General features: G+C 36.2%; 1 protein-coding gene across 1 annotated transcript in view; it reads left to right on the forward strand.

Moving 5' to 3' along the window:
• The first annotated feature begins 5,885 nt into the window (after window positions 1–5,885).
• Window positions 5,886–20,153, forward strand: part of jak1 (Janus kinase 1) — a 32,734-nt gene continuing 18,466 nt past the window's right edge. The window contains exons 1-6 of the mRNA XM_084426756.1: window positions 5,886–6,173; window positions 14,336–14,538; window positions 17,221–17,344; window positions 18,749–18,902; window positions 19,219–19,382; window positions 19,711–20,059. Of these exons, the coding sequence (XP_084282882.1) occupies window positions 14,343–14,538; window positions 17,221–17,344; window positions 18,749–18,902; window positions 19,219–19,382; window positions 19,711–20,059 (987 nt within the window). The 5' untranslated portion in view covers window positions 5,886–6,173; window positions 14,336–14,342. The remainder of the gene's footprint in view (window positions 6,174–14,335; window positions 14,539–17,220; window positions 17,345–18,748; window positions 18,903–19,218; window positions 19,383–19,710; window positions 20,060–20,153) is intronic.

Raw genomic sequence — 20,153 nt, forward strand, 5'->3', positions numbered from 1 at the left:
ACTGCATTTCAAATGCCGGGTCAGGTGATGCACTTATTTACCCGGTGTGGAACATTGGACACTGCACCCACCTGTGTAACAGCTTTCCTTGAAGAGATAGTTTACCCAAAATGAAAATGTTGTCATCATTTACTCACCCTCATGTTGTTCCAAACCCGTAGGCTACGAGTTTCTTACTTCTGTTGAACACTAAAGAGATATTTTAAAGACTGTTATTGGTAATCAAACAGTTCCATAGTATTTTTTTTCCTTCTGTCAACTGTTTGGTTACCAACATTCTTCCAAATATCTTCTTTTATGTTCAACAGAAGAAAGAAATTCATACAGGGCTGGAACAACTTGAGGGTGAGTAAATGATGACAGAATTTTCTTTCTCCATAACATGGACGCAGTTATTGCATGGACGATGGACGAAGCAAGAACAATGTAACGTTAAGTGTCTAAAATACATGCACACAGTAAAGCTCGCCCTCTTTAACAATATAGTTAAACTAAATGTACGAAGGAAACTTTGTACAAAGCTGAAAAAACCTCAACAACAGTGAAATAATATCGCATTATTTATCTGTCAATCAGAATGTATAGCCTACGTCATTTGGGACTGTCTTTCTCTTCACATGCAACTAACTTAACATATGGGTGTAACTGGTGTGATATTACGCCCTGTCTGATTTAGGACAGGACACAATTGTTGAATGCTATGTTGGTGCAAAACATTCCTCAGATGCCACAGCATTGTTTACCTTAAAGCTTTCAAAAATGTGCCATTGACAGAGCACCTCTACCACTGATTTCAAGCCACAGAGCAGTGAGAACCAAGGGGTCAGCTAGGGCCCATGGGAATTTCTAAATGGAGCTGCAAGATCATATTAAATAAATGTTATTAAAATAAGCTATTTTTCCTTTATATATATATATATATATAAACCCACAAGGCTTTATGTAGGCTACAAATGTAAACTGACATATTTCATATTTTAATTTCTTATCTTAGTCCATTTTAAACTATTGTTTATTGAATAACTTAGTTCTTAGTCATACAAAATTAATCATACGTTGGCTATACTTGTATCTTGACACTAGTTTCTGTCAAGAAAAAAGTTTAAAAACAAGCAGCTTCGTTATATAAAAAATTCCACATGAAATCTCTTACATGGGTGGACTTGGCGTCAAAAATATTGAAAACCACTGAAATAAAATCAGCTAATCTCAATGCCAAACATTTTCGAGGTGGCGTAATTTTCTTACGGTGGCGTCAGAACATAAGAGATATTAAACGCAGTTCACTTCGTGTATGCAATAGGCTATGTCAAAATCAGTCGACTTTTCAAACCTTCTATATGGCAACACTCATTCTGCACTAAAGAAAGTGGTGAACTTTGAGCGTCAGCACCCGGAAGCGTGTTATTTTATTGTCACATGGCTTGAAGATTTCAATAACAACAAAAAATGGCGACAATCACGTTGTTCGCTGTAAGGCGCTTGCTGCGTCATTAAAAATATTCACGTAAACACGGGAGTTCAGCGTTGAAAATGCAAGTAAGTACTTTTGCAGTCGGTAGAATAATACATCTGTCTAACTGTGATGGTGATATTACATTAATGTTTTTTACCTTAGAAGTGCGTGGTGTTTGTTTTTGCTATGAGAGGGGTGTGTGCGCGCGCTGTTGGGCGTTAGCGCGCATCAGTACTGTACAATAAGACGACTCACAACATAAAGACTATAAAACGAATCGACATAGCAAGTGCTTTATACGAAGAATATTTAAGATACTTGTTGTGATATTATGACACGATGATGTAATACCTTTTCGTGTATAACTTATGTATAATTTATTGCAGACTACTGACTTCATGATGTTCTATCGGGCTTTTTGCTCAAACACATCTTGTAGTCATGTATAGTTTATAAATTATATTCATCGGATGTTCCTAGCATAAATTACTTTTATTTAAAACTGTAGTTTCATAAAGCAAACATTTTCCCATGAGAACTCGCAACACACTATAATAGCGAGAATATTCCCGTTTTAACCCATTGAAATGTTTTTCTTTCCTTTTTCCCCCAAACAGCCGCCATAGGAATGTTAGGCAGATGTTTTGTCATTATTTGGCAGGCGTTTCCACTGTCCTGAGATGGCAAACACGACGCGCTGATGGAGTTGTTTACAAGAAGAGATTCGCACGGAGGGCGGGGATGCAGTGGGCGGAGTTTGTGGGAGGAGCCTCTTGCTTGCCAAATATGAGAGCAAAGCATAGGGGGAGCAAAGCATAGAAGGTGGAGTCAGAGTTACCATAACAAGTCTGGCGTCACAGGGGCGCTGTGTATTAATAATTAAAGCTCAAAACGAAGGTATTGAATCTCTTGCTGTCAGATAGGGAATGACAACTGTAATGCAGTGTATCCAATGAAAATATGGCATGATATTATAATTTCTGCTAGCTACACATTATAAGTTATGTTTAATAATAAATTGCTTCATCTAGCCTACTCATTTCTATAACATATTCAGTTGGAAATGTCAGGTATAATTAGCCTATATTATATTTTATTTGTTATATTTTGAATACAGTAAAAATCTAAATATCAGAGATAAAGTGTGAATTCCAAAGTCAAAGTTGTTATCCCTGAATGAACGTGGATGAGAAGATGCGTGAAGCACTACCGCCTTGGATCTGCTTGATGTGACAGGCTGCCCTGGTTCAGTTATCACAGTGCTGATGCTGTCCATCTTAAAGGTACAGTACTGTGATAACTGAAGGATGGCTGCCATCTTGACATCTAGCCTCATAAAAAGTTTTTTCTACAGGTGAGCAAGAGGTAAATGACAAGAGAATGAACAAAACAATACAATTTAATAAAGAGAAATGCAATCCTGTATTAATTTTTAAAAAATGTGTCTAACTGGTTGCCTTCTAATTTTATATATGAAATTCTGCACATATTATGGTAGCATATGTGACTCTGGATCACAAAACCAGTCACAAGTTGCATGGATATATTTGTGGCAATAGCCAACAATATTGGCTATGGGTCAAAATTATAGATTTTTCTTTTATGCCAAAAATCATTAGGCTATTAATAAAGATCATGTTCCATGAAGATATTTTGTAAATATATAAAACTTTTATTTTTGTGAGTGAATGCAGCACAATCGCGAACATAAATGGACAACTTTAAAGGCTCAATGTTTCGATTTTTTGATTCCAGATATTTTAAATAGTTGTATCTCAGCCAAATATTGTCCTATCCTAACAAACCATACATCATCTGAAAGCTGAATAAATAAATGCTCATTTGGTGTATAATTCTCAATAAAAAAAAATTGACCCATTTGACTGGTTTTGTGGTCCAGGATCACATATGTCATCATTGTATTGTTAAATTATATCCTCCTGCATGGGATCTAGCAAAAAGTTTTGACATTCACTTTAATATTATAGATGCTTTGAGAAATAGGAAAAATTCACATTTCCTTGTATTTCCTGTAGACATCAGAAACCATGAAGTAAATGAAGCTTTTTGCAAAAACACCTTGCTTTTCTATGTTTGCATTTAAAAGTAAAGTATATACATCCTTATGTCTTATGCAAATGTGTGTACATTTAGTCAGAAATGGAAATTCCCATCCTTATACATATATTTACACTTGTTTTAGGGCAAACTGTATACTACAAAAAGAGATGTTTACTTACATGAAACAGTTTGAAAATCAATCAAACAGAAGTTTATAATTGTTAGTTTTTGTGTAACCTTATAAATGTCTTTACTGTCACTTTTGATCAATTTAATGTATTCTTGCTGAAAAAAAGTTAATTTCTGTCTAATTAAAAAAAACTTAAAGAATCCTTAATTTTACAAAACTGTTTTCAACATTGATAATAATCAGAAATGTTTCTTAAGCAGCAAATCAGCATATTAGAATCATTTCTTAAGGATCATACGACACTGAAGACTGGAATAAATTCAGCTTTTATCATCACATGAATAAAATACATTTTAAAATATATTAACATAGAAAACATGTCACAATATTACATTTTTTACTGTATTTCGTATTAAATAAATGCAGCCTTGTTGAGCATAAGAGATTTCTTTTAAAACAAAAAAATCTTGCAGATACCACACATTTGAGTGGTATAGTGTCTGTATATATCAACAGTATATATATATTTATATATATACACATATAGCCTACATTTATTTACATATAAACATTTCTAAGAAATAGTTACTGAATACTTTGTTCATAGCATTTGGATGCAAACCATAAAGTTTTCAAATATGTAGTAAGATTACAGTGTATTCTACTCTTTTAATATAATAACAGAAATTTCAACATGCTGTTAGTAATTTAGTCCCAGGCACTATTCTCAGACACTTGCCCCATGTTACACAACCCTCTTAACACTCCTCTAAACTGATTCATCTGCTAATTTTGTAATGATACTTCAAGGTTAGTATCGGTTACTGTTATAATGTGATATGCAATAATACAACTAAGAAAAAAGAGAAGAATTTCTGGGTCTTTTTCAATTTGATGCTTAAATATTTGATGTTTACATATTTTCTATTATCTGAATATTTGTTTGTTTCTGAAGTTTTTCTTCATATTTATGAAAAATGCAATGCATAGATTTTAGTTGAGTGCTTATGGCAGTATTGCACGTAGACTCATCTCACATACCAATTATAGCGTATGACTCATCCAACCATAGGAGTTTCCAAATGGACCTTCACTCCCCCTCAGTGTTTAAGTATTTTCAACACACATTATCTGAGATAATTGTCTTATGCTGCAAATAATTCACTATTTTCTGTCAACATATTATATGTAAATGTTGATACTGTATGTAGACAATTAAAAGATAGGCTATTTAATAGGTGCATATGGTCACTTTATTTTTAAAACATTTCAAGCTCAAATATACACAGTCTGATACGGTCTGGCCGAACCTCTGTTGAACTTATTGATCAGCCACATTCTCCCAGTGTGCTCTGCAGCCCTCTTGTGAAACTGCAGCCCACAGTTTCTGGCAACTCATATGATGGTGAGGACGGGAAGTCCCTCCCTTCCATGGCGGCAGGCTTAAACCTCTTGGTCTTAAAGACCTTCAAATGTAATCAGAGAGGGCTTTGTGTGTTGCTGATCTCTTAAAAACACAGAAACTGTATAATGCGGAAACAGTGGCACATGCGTGATGAAATATTAGGACTTAATGTACCAAAAAATAAAAACAAAACAAAAAGACAGTTGAAGACTGGTATACTGATTACAAATGTAACATTCAATTAAATGTAATTAATTTAGTACTAATAGCCCATTTGTATTGCTGCAGTCTAAATTATTTATGATAATATTTATTATTCACGAATCTGTGAAACATTTTTCAGTGTTGTGCAGTTATATGTTATATAGGTAAAATATACAACGACAGGAATGTCTAACCATTACTTTTAATTGAGAAGCATAATAATGGTTAGTTAGCTTTAGCCCATTATGAATTAATTATGGCCTTTTAAATAGTCAAGTAACATCAGGTTCAATGGGCATCATTAAATCAAAATATATTTTAATGGTACTGCACTATTAACCTAAAGTTTTATGAGTTTATTTTTTAACTGTAATAATTTTCAAAACATTTGAATCAGTTGGTTAAAAAATTATAGCCTATGTATAAGCTACATTTGATGTTTTGTGTTAAATTATGATGTAAATTACTTTTACATCACCTCAATACACACAGAATTAACACTAACTGTGAGTTTAATCGCATGTATCATAGTCTTAATTACGGAGGCAGTAGCCATAACAAAAAATCCACTAGTTAAATCTCCGCCCAGGGGTTAATGTCATTGGTCAGGTTTTGATTGACAGCAGTATGAGCCAATAGAAACCGTGTGACAGAGCTCGACGTTACCCTATTTTCGGGAATGTGGTCGACGCTTGACAGGAAAGGTTAGTTGATCATGAAGACTTAACCACGGTCTGTTCCGCTGTAAAGTGAAGTTTGTTTTGAAAATTAAACTCGCGGGATAAAACTTCTATTATCGGAGAACATTTTGGAGTTAAATAACGAGTGCTTTACATCAACAAAATACCAAGAGGAAGTGTTCAGACGTCTGTAATGATCGAAATTAAACGGAAGTAGCAGTAGCTTTGCCTGACGAGGTAAGGACGAGGGCCGTAAAGTCTTCACATCCTGACTGATCTCTAGGGGTTGTTTATATGTGTCTTTTCTTTTCATGTGCGATGTTAGTAAACATCAAGTTGTGAGACGCTTTTATTAGTTTGTGTATGTTACTGGTAAATATGTCGAGCATTGTGTTCAAGGATTAACGTTAACGTTAGGCAATTAGAGTTTATAGAATATAATATGCAATCATTGGACTTAAATTGTAGATAATAATGCTGTCAACTTCAAACTATGGATTTTAATCTATTTGAGCCCGATAATTAATGTTTTTAGAGACTGATTTATGGTGAACGGCTGTAAAATAGTTTATTTAATAATAATTAAAAAAAAAGCCAAGGATAAATACCTGCGCGATATTGAAGTTGTAAAAAAAAAAAAACGTAGTTTTTGTTCTATTGTGCCTAACTTGTTAAGCATTGACATTATTGTGGATGTTTTTTTCTCTCCATGCTCTGACTGTACAGTAGTTAAATGGTTAAACTTGTTGCTCTTGTGACTGCAGTTTTGTCGATATAAATCTGAACACTTGTACACAGTTATCACAAACTGTATGTTTGCTGAACAAAAGTGCGTGGGGTTGAAGTATATTTGATGTGCTTTGTAGAGATCGACCGTAGCTGATAATTTTTATGTGTAAATGTTCTAGAATTGAAATGCAAAAGATTATCTTAAAAGCAATAATAAATAAACAACCCATATTGTAGTAGGCTATTATGAACACATAATGCACGTTAATAATATTTCATTTAAAAATATTAGTTGTTTTCATATTTGTTTTGGGTTTTGTCTTGGAAAAACATGATAACATTTAAAAAATCGCTGTTTCTTCATGTACTCTATCAAGTCTGATGGGCCGTCAGCACCAGTTAGCCTACACCAGTTCAATCAGATCACATTATGTTTAAATCATTTAAACTATCATGGAACTGAGGAATGGCTACTCTTGAAAATCTCCTTTTCAGAGGAAACCCGTCAGTTAACGCAAAGCTGTTGAATTGTGGTTGTCTTGACATATTTGATGATTTCAAATAGAAACTTAAAATTTCCCCATGTCTCTAAAAAATACATCAACTGAATATTTCCAAGTAACAGAGGGACCACAACAATATGCTATTCTGCTACGGTTTGATTATGTCATCCGGACAATTTCGTGCTGGTGATCTGATACAGTATGGACAAAAGTGACTTTGTGGAAGATATTCAGTTCATACAGAGGTGTTAGTGGGGAATCCCTTTTAAATAAAAGTACTAACCCTTCTCTCTCACAAAGAAAAACAGTTACAGTATGTTTCTTTCTTGTTTTTTATTTTTGTAAATTTTTATAATTTGCTAAAACATTTCAAAATTAAAGCCTTTAATTCCCATAGAGCCTATATTGGTGAGGAACCCCATTTAAATTGCAGTACTAGCCACTTAAAAATATGAATTACAGCTAGGACTGTGCGATATGGACAGAAAATACTACCATGATTTTTTTTTAATCAATATTGTGATTTTGATTTTAAACAATATTTCCTTAACTTGTCTTGTAGTATTTTTCGTCAAGACACCGGCTTTGACAATATTTGCGGGGACCATATTTTTGCATAAATGATACGTGACGGCGTCGTTATTTCTTTATGCCCCTTTGAACCTTTTCGTATGTTTTGCAGTTCACAATTGTCTGTATTATTGATTTTTGTTCACCTGGTTGGGAACGTGCCATTACCTTTCTATGTAAATGCACGCTAGACGGACGTCTTTAATCGATGCTCTTGCGTCGTTTGCAGCATCTCGTGTGAATGACACGGCATTCCGCGATGTCGCGATCTAGACCTGCGTCTCATGTTTTTAACCACAGAAACGAGTTCTGTGTGAATGGCCCCGTACTATGTTTTGCCGTAACTATAGTTTGACAGGTCAAATTACCTGGCTCTGTGATGCATCATCGCTGCGTCCGAAATCGAATACTTCCCTATATTGAATGCGAAAAACAATACGCCAAAAGAGCAGTAAGTCCTAATACATAGTATTCGAAAAACAGTAGGCGAAAACTCCCCAGATGACGTACTACTTCCTCTGAGATTCTGAAGTGCGCATTCGATGGACACTTTACTATCCCATGAGGCCACAGGATTTATGAATGGCAGAGAAGCGACACAACTGACACGGGTAGGTCACGTGACAGTATAAGTATATGGCGATGTATTCCATCTGAATTTCATTCACAGTACTAATATTCATACTATATAGAGTGTACGTTTTTAATAGTTGCAAAGTACCTGCTCAGACAGTACGTGATTTCGGACGCAGCGCATCTCTCCTGTGTCCAAAATATTCCCAAACCATGGATGTTGAATAATAATTATTATTATTATTTTATTTATTTTTTTCTTATCCTGCCCTGAATTCACCTTGCCTGTTTCTGTGCTTTCTTCCATGTGGTAACGGTAAACCTGCTCTGTTCTGTTCTCATGTTAGATTTAGGCCACTGCATTCAGATTGCGCACTGAGGGGGCTGGCGGAAAAAAAAAATCGAGCTTTCTGCGGTTTAGAAATCGTGTGCATGCGCACATTGTGAATTTATTATGATTTAGATTAATCACATAGTCCTAATTACAGTTTCATACAAATATATTGATAAAACATTGTCAAAGGTAATATTCATTTTAAGTGGAGTATTGACCACTCTGGTCTATCTGAAGCTCTCATCCTGATGTTGGTTAAATAGTCTTGAGAAGAGCCTTTTAGGGTATAACTGGCCTCTATACAGAACTGCCAAAAGAAAAGAAAAACAAACAGATAGTGAGGTGGGTTTAGTCATAATCTGAGGCTTATGAGAAATGGCGAATTCTTTGTGTGGCCATCACTGAACATTGCGCGTAGACTTTCCCTTTAGAGTAGAACATGTTAATGTGGATTAATGAGGCCTTCATGACAAGAACACCTCCTAAATGTTTTAAACTATGTCACATATGTCATAAAGTATTTAGTTTGCCCAGAGGCAGTTTTCGGTAAAGAGTATGACAGTCCAGTCATATGCCTCCATACATGTCAAAACATAACAAGAAGAGATATTGCTGCTTTAGCAAGCACCAGAATAAAATGCTAAAATGAGTTTTATTTTGAAAATATAATACTGGAAAATTGAAAACCGTTGTGTGAAGAGAAATGTAGGCTATATCAAGGAATATATGTATTATCATAAGTTAATGATCAAATAATGTTATTTTTGTTAACTGGTAACAATTACTTTATAAGAATGATATCAGAAATGTAATTGCATACAGTTTGGGAAATTGTAGATGTTTTCCTTAATCTTAACAATTCATTGGATGACATATTTTACATACATATTCTAACTCTGTTGTAGAGGAATGCTCATGTTTCTGCTCAAAAGGTTAATTATAGAGAAAAATAGCCTTAAAACAGTGTAAATTTGGTTTAATAATTGGTAGGATATTACAGATTATTACAGGATCAGGTAACATAATTAAATGTTAAAATATATTTAATCCATATGATTTAGATACAATAATCTTTGTATTTACATACTATTGATATAGAAGAATATCCATGACAAAGGAAACTGTCCATGAAAACTAAACATACATCTATTTTAGGTTCATTTGAAAAAGGTTTTCACTGGTCTTAAGAGCCTGCAAACAGGATAAAACAGTTACAGCAGGTTCCTGCACCTACACGCGTTTGACGTACTTGAGCGGTCTACCAGCTGAAAAGTCACAGGGTCTAAAGCGTGGAGGAACAGTGTTAACCATGACTTTGTCAGCGAGCAACACGTAAACACCTCAGGAAGTGAAGCCGTGTCAAGTAAACAGAAGAATGGCATTGTGAATCATACCGAAGTAGATAGAGAATCATTTTAACAGCTTGTCAAACTTAAGCTTTATCCCTTCTGAAAGTTCCCAAGATGACTTAGGACTGTGTCTTGGATATGAGAAAGTAAAAGGATATGATTCACAAGAATCTGAAAAGGAGAACTTCTAAGGAAAGGAACTAAATGGAAAGCTTGTCACTAAACATTGAATTGCTTGCAATGTTTGGCCATTTTACAGACTGGTTGGGGGGTGTCAGTAATGGTTCTGCTATGCAAGTCGAGATATCAGCAGAAAAACAAGCTTCTGCATAAGGACTTAACTGCAGAGACAAGAGCATCAATCACCGATACTGACTGACGGTTGTTGTTGAACTGCAAAACCTTGGGAAACAGCCGTTGGAATATTTCTGACGAGTCGGGTACAAATAAATGCCTGATGGAGATGCTTGACCCTTATAAAAAAAATAAAAATCAGGTCAAACTAAATATTAAGCTTTTTTTTACACAAAGGAAGATATTTGGAAGAATGTTTGTAATCAACAGATCTCGGTCCCCATTGACTACCATAGTATATATTTTTTCCTACTATGGAAGTCAATGGGGACCGAGATCTGTTGATTACAAACATTCTTCCAAATATCTTCCTTTGTGTTCAGCAGAACAAAGAAACTCATACAGATTTGGAACAACTTGAGGGTGAGTAAATGATGACAGAATTTTCATTTTCATTTTTGGGTGAACTATCCCTTTAAGATGAATAGGAGATAAAAAAAAGCTTAATATTTAGTTTGACCTGATTTTTATTTTTTTTATAAGGGTCAATCATCTCCTTCAGGCATTTATTTGTACCCGACTCGTCAGAAATATTCCAACGGCTGTTTCCCAAGGTTTTGCAGTTCAACAACAACCGTCAGTCAGTATCGGTGATTGATGCTCTTGTCTCTGCAGTTAAGTCCTTATGCAGAAGCTTGTTTTTCTGCTGATATCTCGACTTGCATAGCAGATCCATTACTGACACCCCCCAACCAGTCTGTAGTTTGCGATTTTTACAACCCTATTACCAAAATTTGGGATACTGTATATTGAAATGGTTTTAAACTCAGTTTAAATCATAGTTTTATGATTGTCTAATAAACATTAAATAAACTAAATTAAATGGAGACGTTTAACACTCACTCAGTAGGGGCTTCCTGATTTGGGATCAAATTGTTGTTAAATTTATATTTCCCATACATAAAAATTTCCCTGTATGTATGTATGTATGATACATAATACAATATACTTGTTACTTGTTAGATACATTTTTTTTTATATCACTTTAACATATTAAGCCAATACTATGACATGTTGAATGATTTTAATTATCACACACATGTGTATCTAAAAGCTCTAACAACAGGTGAATTAAACATCTGAAATGCTTTGCCACAAGCTGCAACTGTAGGAACTACACTAACTATATTATGCATATCTTCTTCTGTGATGCATATCTTCTTCCGAGATGGTATTCCTTGGAGCATCCATGTCGTTGGAACCCTTCCGCATCATCAGCAGGGATCTCAGGTGTTTCGCCCCTTAACCTGAACACCTCGCCTGAGTGGGACAGCGAAGACTGACTAGCCTTCACATGCAGAAGGGTTCCATTTGTGGGCTCTCTTCAGCCACAGCCATCTTGAACTGGACTCGGCTGCTGCAGCTATATCCCTGGTGGCTTTCTTCAGCTTTTTAGGCTCCAGTCCCACCCTCTGGAGGAAGTAGCGCACCGATTTTGCTGGGAACCCGCGGCAGCCGACTTCAGTGCAGTTTAAAACCGCTTCGTTGACCAGGTCTTGGTACTTTTTCAGTTGGTGGGACGTGGCTAGCCTCTCTTCCCAGGGCACCGTGAGCTCAACAACTATGATGGTTTTCGTGCTTCTGGATAGGAGGACCATATCTGGTCGGAGGGAGGTCACTGCCACGTCCTGTGGGAAGACAAGCTTCCTTTTAAGGTCCATTGTCAACTCCCAGTCGGAGGCTCGTTGCAAGATAGAGGGTGGGTTCTTGGCCTCCGTGCCGGTCTTTTGAGCCTTGTCTCCTTCCCTCACAAAGGTTATGGCTTTGGGCGGATAGGCCTGCTTGTTGTTAACTTTGACTCGCTGCTGGTCCACCCACTTGGCAATTTCCATGAGGACCTTGTCATGCCTCCATCTGTACCGCCACTCTGCCGATGTCTTTGGACAACCGGTACAGGAGGCTGCTCGGCATTGGTTGCAAGATGGGTTTTCCTCTCCGCCCCAGATCTTTATGTTTCTTGGTGTTGGCAGCAGGTCAGTCACCGAGCGCAGGAGAAAGCTCAACTTCCCTTGGTGGCTCTGCCACAGTTCCTTCCACGACAGCGTCCGCTCCTGTGCCTGGTCCCACTGCGTCCATCTACCCTGAGAGGCAAGTCTGATCGCTTTCACCTGGCGCTAATGGGTAATGGGACACAACAAATCGTACCCTATCATTCAAAAGTACCTTCTGCCCAAGCTGTGAGATGATGAATGTGGAGTGGATTTGTGATCTCATTATACTAATATTTCATAAAGCCAAACCAGTAGTATCAGTTTGTTCAGCTTCTTGAATTCGCTAAAGCCACTTTAAAGACAAATGTGGTCATTAACTGGTTGCAATTAGATTTCTTCTTCAGCACAGTTTGCTTTTGCATTCATTCATCTCAGAAAAGTCCTTTCAAATGCCTGCAGGGATCTTGACATCTAAACATGTCTTGACCTGCAGGGTCTGAAGGGAGATCCACTGAGTCGAAACCATCTGATTCAGATGCGAGAAACGTTCATCTTACCCTCCCTCATGTTCGCCGTAGGATGACTGGTTGAATTAAATTGCTTCATGTGAGGGCGCCTGTAGTGAGGACATCAAGTAGGCCTATGTTGTACTTCTATATGGTTAAAGTAATAGTCTCCAGCTAGACTCAGGACTTGGCTTTGTGATGGTGGACAGTATATTCAAAGAACATTCAAAATTGTTATAATGGCACATTTTAATTAGAAAATGCAAGTTGCGACATTACCGTATAATAGATTTTATTCGTGCTGGGATCAGAAAAAAAACGTTTTATTTAACAGCAGAATCACTTAAGGGCATTAATGGAAAAAAAAGTATATCTAATGTGCAATGAAAAGTCATATGTTGTTTTCCCTTTCCCTATTTTTGTGTCCTTTTTGTTATACTTACCTGTTGATATACTGCTGCTGTTACTTACCTGTGTGTCCGTCGTCATCCATTGTTGTTTGCTGCCATTGTCTTCATCTGCTGTCAGCTGTTAATCCACTTCACTGCCTTTTCGTAAAGTCCCAGGATTTGGGTTCAACACCCTCCAGTCCAGCTTGTCCATTAAAATATTAACGACGCTGCCTTTCGAAAATATCATGACTGGCTGACTGAGAGGCAGCTGCTTTCAAATATTCACATGCATATTCCCACTCATACGGGTCAAATGGGCATCTTGGCTAAAATGCTTGTCTTAGTGAGCTGTTAATGTGTAAACAGTCAGTTTAAGTGAAGGTGGACATAACATTGTATTTGTGGCAAATTCAAAACTGTGCATTTGTCCTTGCCATGCAAATGCGATCTAATAGACCTTACTCTGTCTATAATGTCATTAATATTAATCAAATTCTCATAAAGACAAGAAAAAAGGAACTTTTTTTTTTTTTTTTTTTTTTTTTTATGTGCACTTTTATTCAGCAGGGACACATTAAATAAATCAAAAGTGACTATCACTTTTTACCAATTTAAGGCATCCTGATCCATCCTGAAAAAAAAAAACACTTGTTTCTAAACGTTACAAAAAATCCTGAAAAAAAAACATAATTTCCACCAAAATATTAAGCATTTTCAGTTGTGCTAAGTGTAATAAATATTTCTTAAGCACCATATCAGCATATTAGAATAATTTCTGAAGGATCATGTGGCAGTAAATATTGTAATATCTGCTGAAAATTTTGTTTTGCCATCAGAAGAATAAATTACATTTTAAAATAAATAGAAATAGAAAATAGTTATTTTAAATATAACTATAGTTTAAAGTAACTATAATTCATAATATACTGTTTTTACTGTATTTTTTTTATAAAATAAATGCTACCTTAGTCAGTGAGCATAAGATGCTTCTTTCAAAATCAGTCAAATTATTGTATGGTTCATTTAGGCATGACTCTGTTAAAATGTAATAATTTTTTAATTGTATTGGCTACTATTTCATAAGAGTTAAATGATTTCTCATAGCAGGGGCCAACAGTTCATCAATAAATCTTTCTGTTACCTCCGTTTATCCTGCAGTGTCTGGATGCTTAAACCAACAGTCATGGAGCTGGGCAAGCTATGTGGGAAGATGAAAAAACAGAGGAGGGCAGAGATGACCGTTCCGACTGTCAGGAAAGGACTGGAGATCCACTTCTACCTACCTGAAACACACCAGCTCGAGTACTTCAAAGACTGCCACACTGCAGAGGACCTGTGCGTGGAGGCTGCCAAGAAATGCCGTAAGTGTTTGGATGGCCGCCTATTTAGAGCACCCTCTTATGCATCTCTCAGGACATAGTGTGATCATGATGGTCTGTTTTCTTAGCAGTGATGTATCATTTCATCATAACTTTTCGGACGGCAATGGTTTTCAAAGCAAAGTTACAATTATTAACACAGAGAGAAATCTGTGATTTCATGTACACTTTTTGTAGTGTACTCTTTTTGTTCCTTTTCTATCAGTATCAAGTGTGCTATGTAGTGGCTCTCAACTGGTTTGGGCCAGTTTTTCTGGTCATTTTCCTATGGTCATTAAGCCGCGACCCAATTTTTTTTAGGAATTTGAGCTAACTCCTCAAAAAATGTTTTGTATGTGTGTATATAAACAATTAAACAATACAAATTATAATACATTTGCTTTTGAAAAACCAAGCACATTTATTTAACAAAAACAGTAGACACTCACAAGTACCGTCTTACTTTAGTTAACATACAAATAAGTTGACTAATATGACTAATCCTGATGAATAAACAGTCTAAGTAAGGCTATGAAGAAGTAATAGCAGTCACAAACTAGTTTGTATTAAAACGACAAAGTTAATAAGTTGGTACGAGCCACCACAGTCATTTAAAAATATACAAAATCACACTATGTGAAAATAAAGTGGCATTTTGGGATAAGGGAAACAACAGACACCATGCTAAATATACAATACTAACATAAATTGTAAATTAAACAAATGGAAACTGCTCCTGATGAATAGAATGAACATCATGCACAGTACCTGCATGCGAATCCTTCCCGGCTAACACACGAAGTACAAGTTATGTAGTTTATTGGTACTTTTTGGTAATTTCATGACTAATTGACAGCATAACTATGATGTTGCATGCTCGTTGTTTCTTTGCGCTTTTATAATGAAGTGATACTGTACAGCGCACCCTGCCGCATTTGCGCGTGCAGTTGAAGAGCGTGTGCTACAAGCACAGTATAATGGCTAAAAGGACAGTGAAGTTTGCTTTTTTGTGGTGAGAGACTTTTTATTGTAACGAAAATAACGTTAGAATAATGACACTGACATGTAGCCTGACGACATCTCATCTGACTGGAGACACTGAAACAGAAGGAGAGAATCAGGACATCGCGTTTTTCTCCGGCGCGGTGTCTGACAATTTCACTCACATCTTTCAAAATAAAAGTCTCGCATCAGAAAAACACAATTACGCTTGTTGCTGTTTCTTTGAATGCACACTCCGTGACCCACTCAAAACAGTCTTGCGACCCACCAGTTGAGAAACACTGTGCTATAGAAAGGGAAATGGACTGTCGAAAAAAAGTTTTTACAGATCAAAGTCAATAGGCGTATAAAAAGGGGCATTCTTCATGCATTCGGTTTCATATTTTGATTGTGCGATTGAGGAATGGGTTTTTTGTACCATCAGCATTTCACAGAATACAAAAGAGGAACTTAAAGGGTTTTTACTGTTGGTGTCATCATGTGACATGGGTGATGAGACATTGACCTTAGGATGAGAAGCACTGCGACTGACTCTCCCTGTCTATTCCTTTCCATCTCCTAATAGAACAGCATATCTCTATATTTGGCTCTTGATCAGTATTAAGCCACAAAATGGCTGCTGGGTTTAAATGTCACGTCCAGAATTTCCTCAAAGTTGCGGCCAAAGACAAAAGCTGGCTTGGACAGTGAGATAGGAAAGGGAAGTTTATATTAGACAAGAAGGCAGCTGCTGGAGAGGAACTACGATGGTGTTTGTTTCTGTTTATTTTCACACCCAGTAGCTAGCCACTGGTTTTACTTCAAAGGTTAGGAATTCTGTCCTACCTCTTTTTTTAAATATGTTTTTTACTAGGTCAGCTGATAGAGCATAGGACTAGCCATGCCAAGGTTGTGGGTTCGACTCCCAAGGAATAAATGTATACGTTGAATTAATGAACTAAGTTGCTTTGGATAAAAGTCTTTTTTATCCAAATTAATAAATGTAAAAAAAATAATAATAAAAAGTTTTCTAAAAAAGAAAACCTATTTCAAAGCAAAATTAGAGTAATCATTTTCTTGTTTTTCTTAAACTTATTTTATTTTAGCTTGTTGTCAAGGCAACATTTCTCATTTTCATTTAGTTTAACTTGATGTACTAATTAACCAAAACTGAAATAATATTGAAATAGATGGAAAAAAAAAAAAACTGTAGACAAAGTGACAAAACAACAAAATATGAAATCTTTTGAAATAAGTGGCAACATATTTATATATATATATTTATTATTATTATTATTATTATTATTATTATTTTTTATTTTTTTTTATTCAAATAAATGATATTAAAATTTGTATTTTAAAATTCCCCAAACTTTACGATCTGACTCTTGGTTTCATCAGGTTTGAAACTAATATCAAATTTATTGTGTCTTTTTCCTTTTGTACATGAGCTGTTCAACCTTTGACACTTTCGTGTTATGTTCCAGTAAAAGCTTGTTAAATACCTTTTAAGACTTTTCTCATAGTCATTTAGCTGCTATTTCCTTTTATGTATTATCTCAGGTGGTTATTCGCTTGTGACATCTAACAAACTGTGTTTTTTTTTGTTTTTTTGCCTCTTAACTGTGCTGATGCATTGTGCTATCTAGTGAGAAAAGAGAACCATTTGAATCAGGCTCTAATTTTGAATATGTTTTCCCCCAGACATCTCACCTTTGTGCCACAACCTGTTTGCACTGTATGAAGAGAGCCAGGATCTCTGGTATGCTCCCAATCATGTGTTCAAGATCACAGAGGAGACCAGCATCAAACTTCACTACCGTATGAGGTGAGAGACCACAAATGAATGCTTTACACAAAAATTGATGACTGCTGTTCAAAAACCAGATTAGAAATTCCAGAGAGGCTCAAATTCAAGTTTTAGGACTACAGACTGGACCGCTATTACATTTTATACTGTAGGTTCAAAGATTCAATAATCAAAAAATTTCTTTTTTATTGTGATTATGAAGAGGGAAAAAATCCTGGACATATCTTGATTGGTTTAGTGAAATGTATCATTTGATGAGAGTTTTTTTTAATATCAGTTGTTTATTTTCATTCAAATGCTAGAAATGCATATGGCCTCTTTACAGAGCCCTGTGGCACACCTGTGTCATATCTGTTACAATCCCTATTTAGGACAAAAGAAAAACTTGGTTTTCCAAGCTTGGGTTTCCACTATAAAAAAAATAAACAAAGTAACAAATCGTCTGACAGTGGAAGACACACTTTGTTCAATAAAATGTGAGTCTTTGCAAAGCAGAACATAGGATCCCCTGAACTTCCCCTTTTCACCAGTGAAACTAAGATAAGAGCCAATTACTGTATTCAAAGCGAGCAGAATCGCTGTATTGAAAGTACAGAATCGCTGTCTCCCCGTGTGATGCTTACCTGTTGTGCGCACAAACAGGTTATGGTCAACCTTTGCGCACCCTCTCTTCCTCTGTGGCATAGAGCACTTTTTTCTCACTCATGCTGTTTCCTGTTTACAATGAGCTCTCGCTCGCGTGGCAATGGGGTTGTGTAGTTTTTCTTTTTTCTGTTGATTGTTGACGCATGATTTGGTATTGCGTGTAGCATATGTTATTGTATTTGCATAATGTAAGCCTTGTCACAATGTTTGTTTGGTATGTTTTTATATGTTATCAGCTCCTGTCATCATGTTTTTATTGTTGCATTCATAATCACACACACACTTGAACATATTTGTCTACTTGTTTTACTTAATTTCTCTTTTGACAAATATACAAGGGTTTTTCTTTAACTACTATATAGCCTACTATATTGCCCAATAATGCAAAACATATTTTAACTTTGTTTTATAAATTTGTCATTTTATTCACGTAACGCATCTCATATTTAATTTAGCATATTGCATGATCTTCATTGCTGCTGTTGCCTCCTTGGTAAACTAGTGCACTAACTTTTGTTAAAACTTTGGTTGTATTTTCACACAATCTATATTACAATGATTAATATAAAATGTTATCATGAAAGGCATTTTAACAATAGCAATAAGTAAATGAATACATATTGAAAATGTTCCAATGTGACCTTCATATAACAGGAAGAAAAAGTTTAAATGCGTTTGTTAGTTTTAATACAAATCAACCCCTTGGGCATGAAAGAAACACTTCTTAGTTTCTTAGTTCAAGAAACACTTGTCAACTCATTTTACTTGTTTACACAGGTTTTATTTCACAAACTGGCATGGCACCAACGAGACAGAGTCTCCTGTTTGGAGACACTCACTCAGTAAACAGAAAAGTGTTTTGAACTCTCAGAAGGGGCCTGAGGGGACACCTCTACTGGATGCTGCATCTCTTGACTACCTATTTGCACAGGTGAGTTCAGGAAACACCTGAGATATCGCTTGCATGGTTGTCCATGTCACAATGTCAACTTTGAGGTAAACATAATAAATATTGCCCGTTTTGTGCTACAGGGGCATTGTGGCTTGATGACTATTGAAATACTCTCTCATGTGGTATCGTTTGTTATCAATGATATATATTTAAATGTCTTTTTTTGGAGCACTGCTACTTATTCAAATATCTCTGGGGCAATGTGAACACTAGTGTCTATTAGCTTGCGTGTGTAATCATATTAACATTTCGTGCTTGGCATACACTGTGCTCTTACTGTTTTGGTGTGTTTTAGGGCCAGTATGACTTCCTGAGGGGACTGGCTCCTGTGCGCTCTCCCCAGAGCGAGGCGGAGCTTCATGAGATAGAGAACGAGTGTTTGGGAATGGCAGTTTTGGCTATTACCCATCATGCAAAGGGCAATGATCTGCCCTTATCAGGAGCTGGAGCTGAGACCAGGTGACCCACACAATCTATCTGCTTTATACATCACATCTGCAAAATGATCTACAGCGATAATATAAGAATAGCACTCCCAAATATTAGTCTTTTATTACACAGCTCTCTGGAATACTTGATTCTGATTGGTCTTACTTGATGTGCGATCACATTAGCGAAATTTTGCAAATAAATTGCATGCAAAAACAGGTCCATTGTCAAAAGCATGTATGAAGCCTATTGGAATGATTGGATTTTGTTTACAAAATTTCATTGAGCAACGATAAATGTGACCACATCTTTAAAGCAGGTGGTTTTACTCAGGTTTTATCCTTCTCTCTATCTGTAGCTACAAGCGCTTCATTCCGGACAGTCTTAACCGCACCATTAAGCAGCGGAACTTTCTCACACGCATACGCATCAACAACGTCTTCAAGAATTTTCTCAATGAGTTCAATAGCAAGACCATCCAGGACAGCAACATAACCCTCTATGACCTGAAGGTCAAGTATCTGTCCACTCTGGAAACGCTGACCCAGGGCTTGGGTCGAGAGACTGTTGAGCCCAAGAGCTTGAAAGTATCAGGCGAGAGTGAGGGCTCTCCGGCCCACACACTTCCCTTAGGTGATGACGGACTGGGCTATGAGGTGCAAGTGTCCGGAACCACTGGGATCTCCTGGAGGAGAAAGTTTGTACCGGTAAGTTTATGGCTTCAGATTATATGAGCTTACAGATTTGTAAAAGCTTACAAGTTAATCAGCAATTCTGGATACACTTGGTATTGGATTTTAT

The sequence above is a fragment of the Rutilus rutilus genome (genome assembly GCF_951802725.1).
Source record: "Rutilus rutilus genome assembly, chromosome: 12".
Taxonomy (NCBI): Eukaryota; Metazoa; Chordata; class Actinopteri; order Cypriniformes; family Leuciscidae; genus Rutilus; species Rutilus rutilus.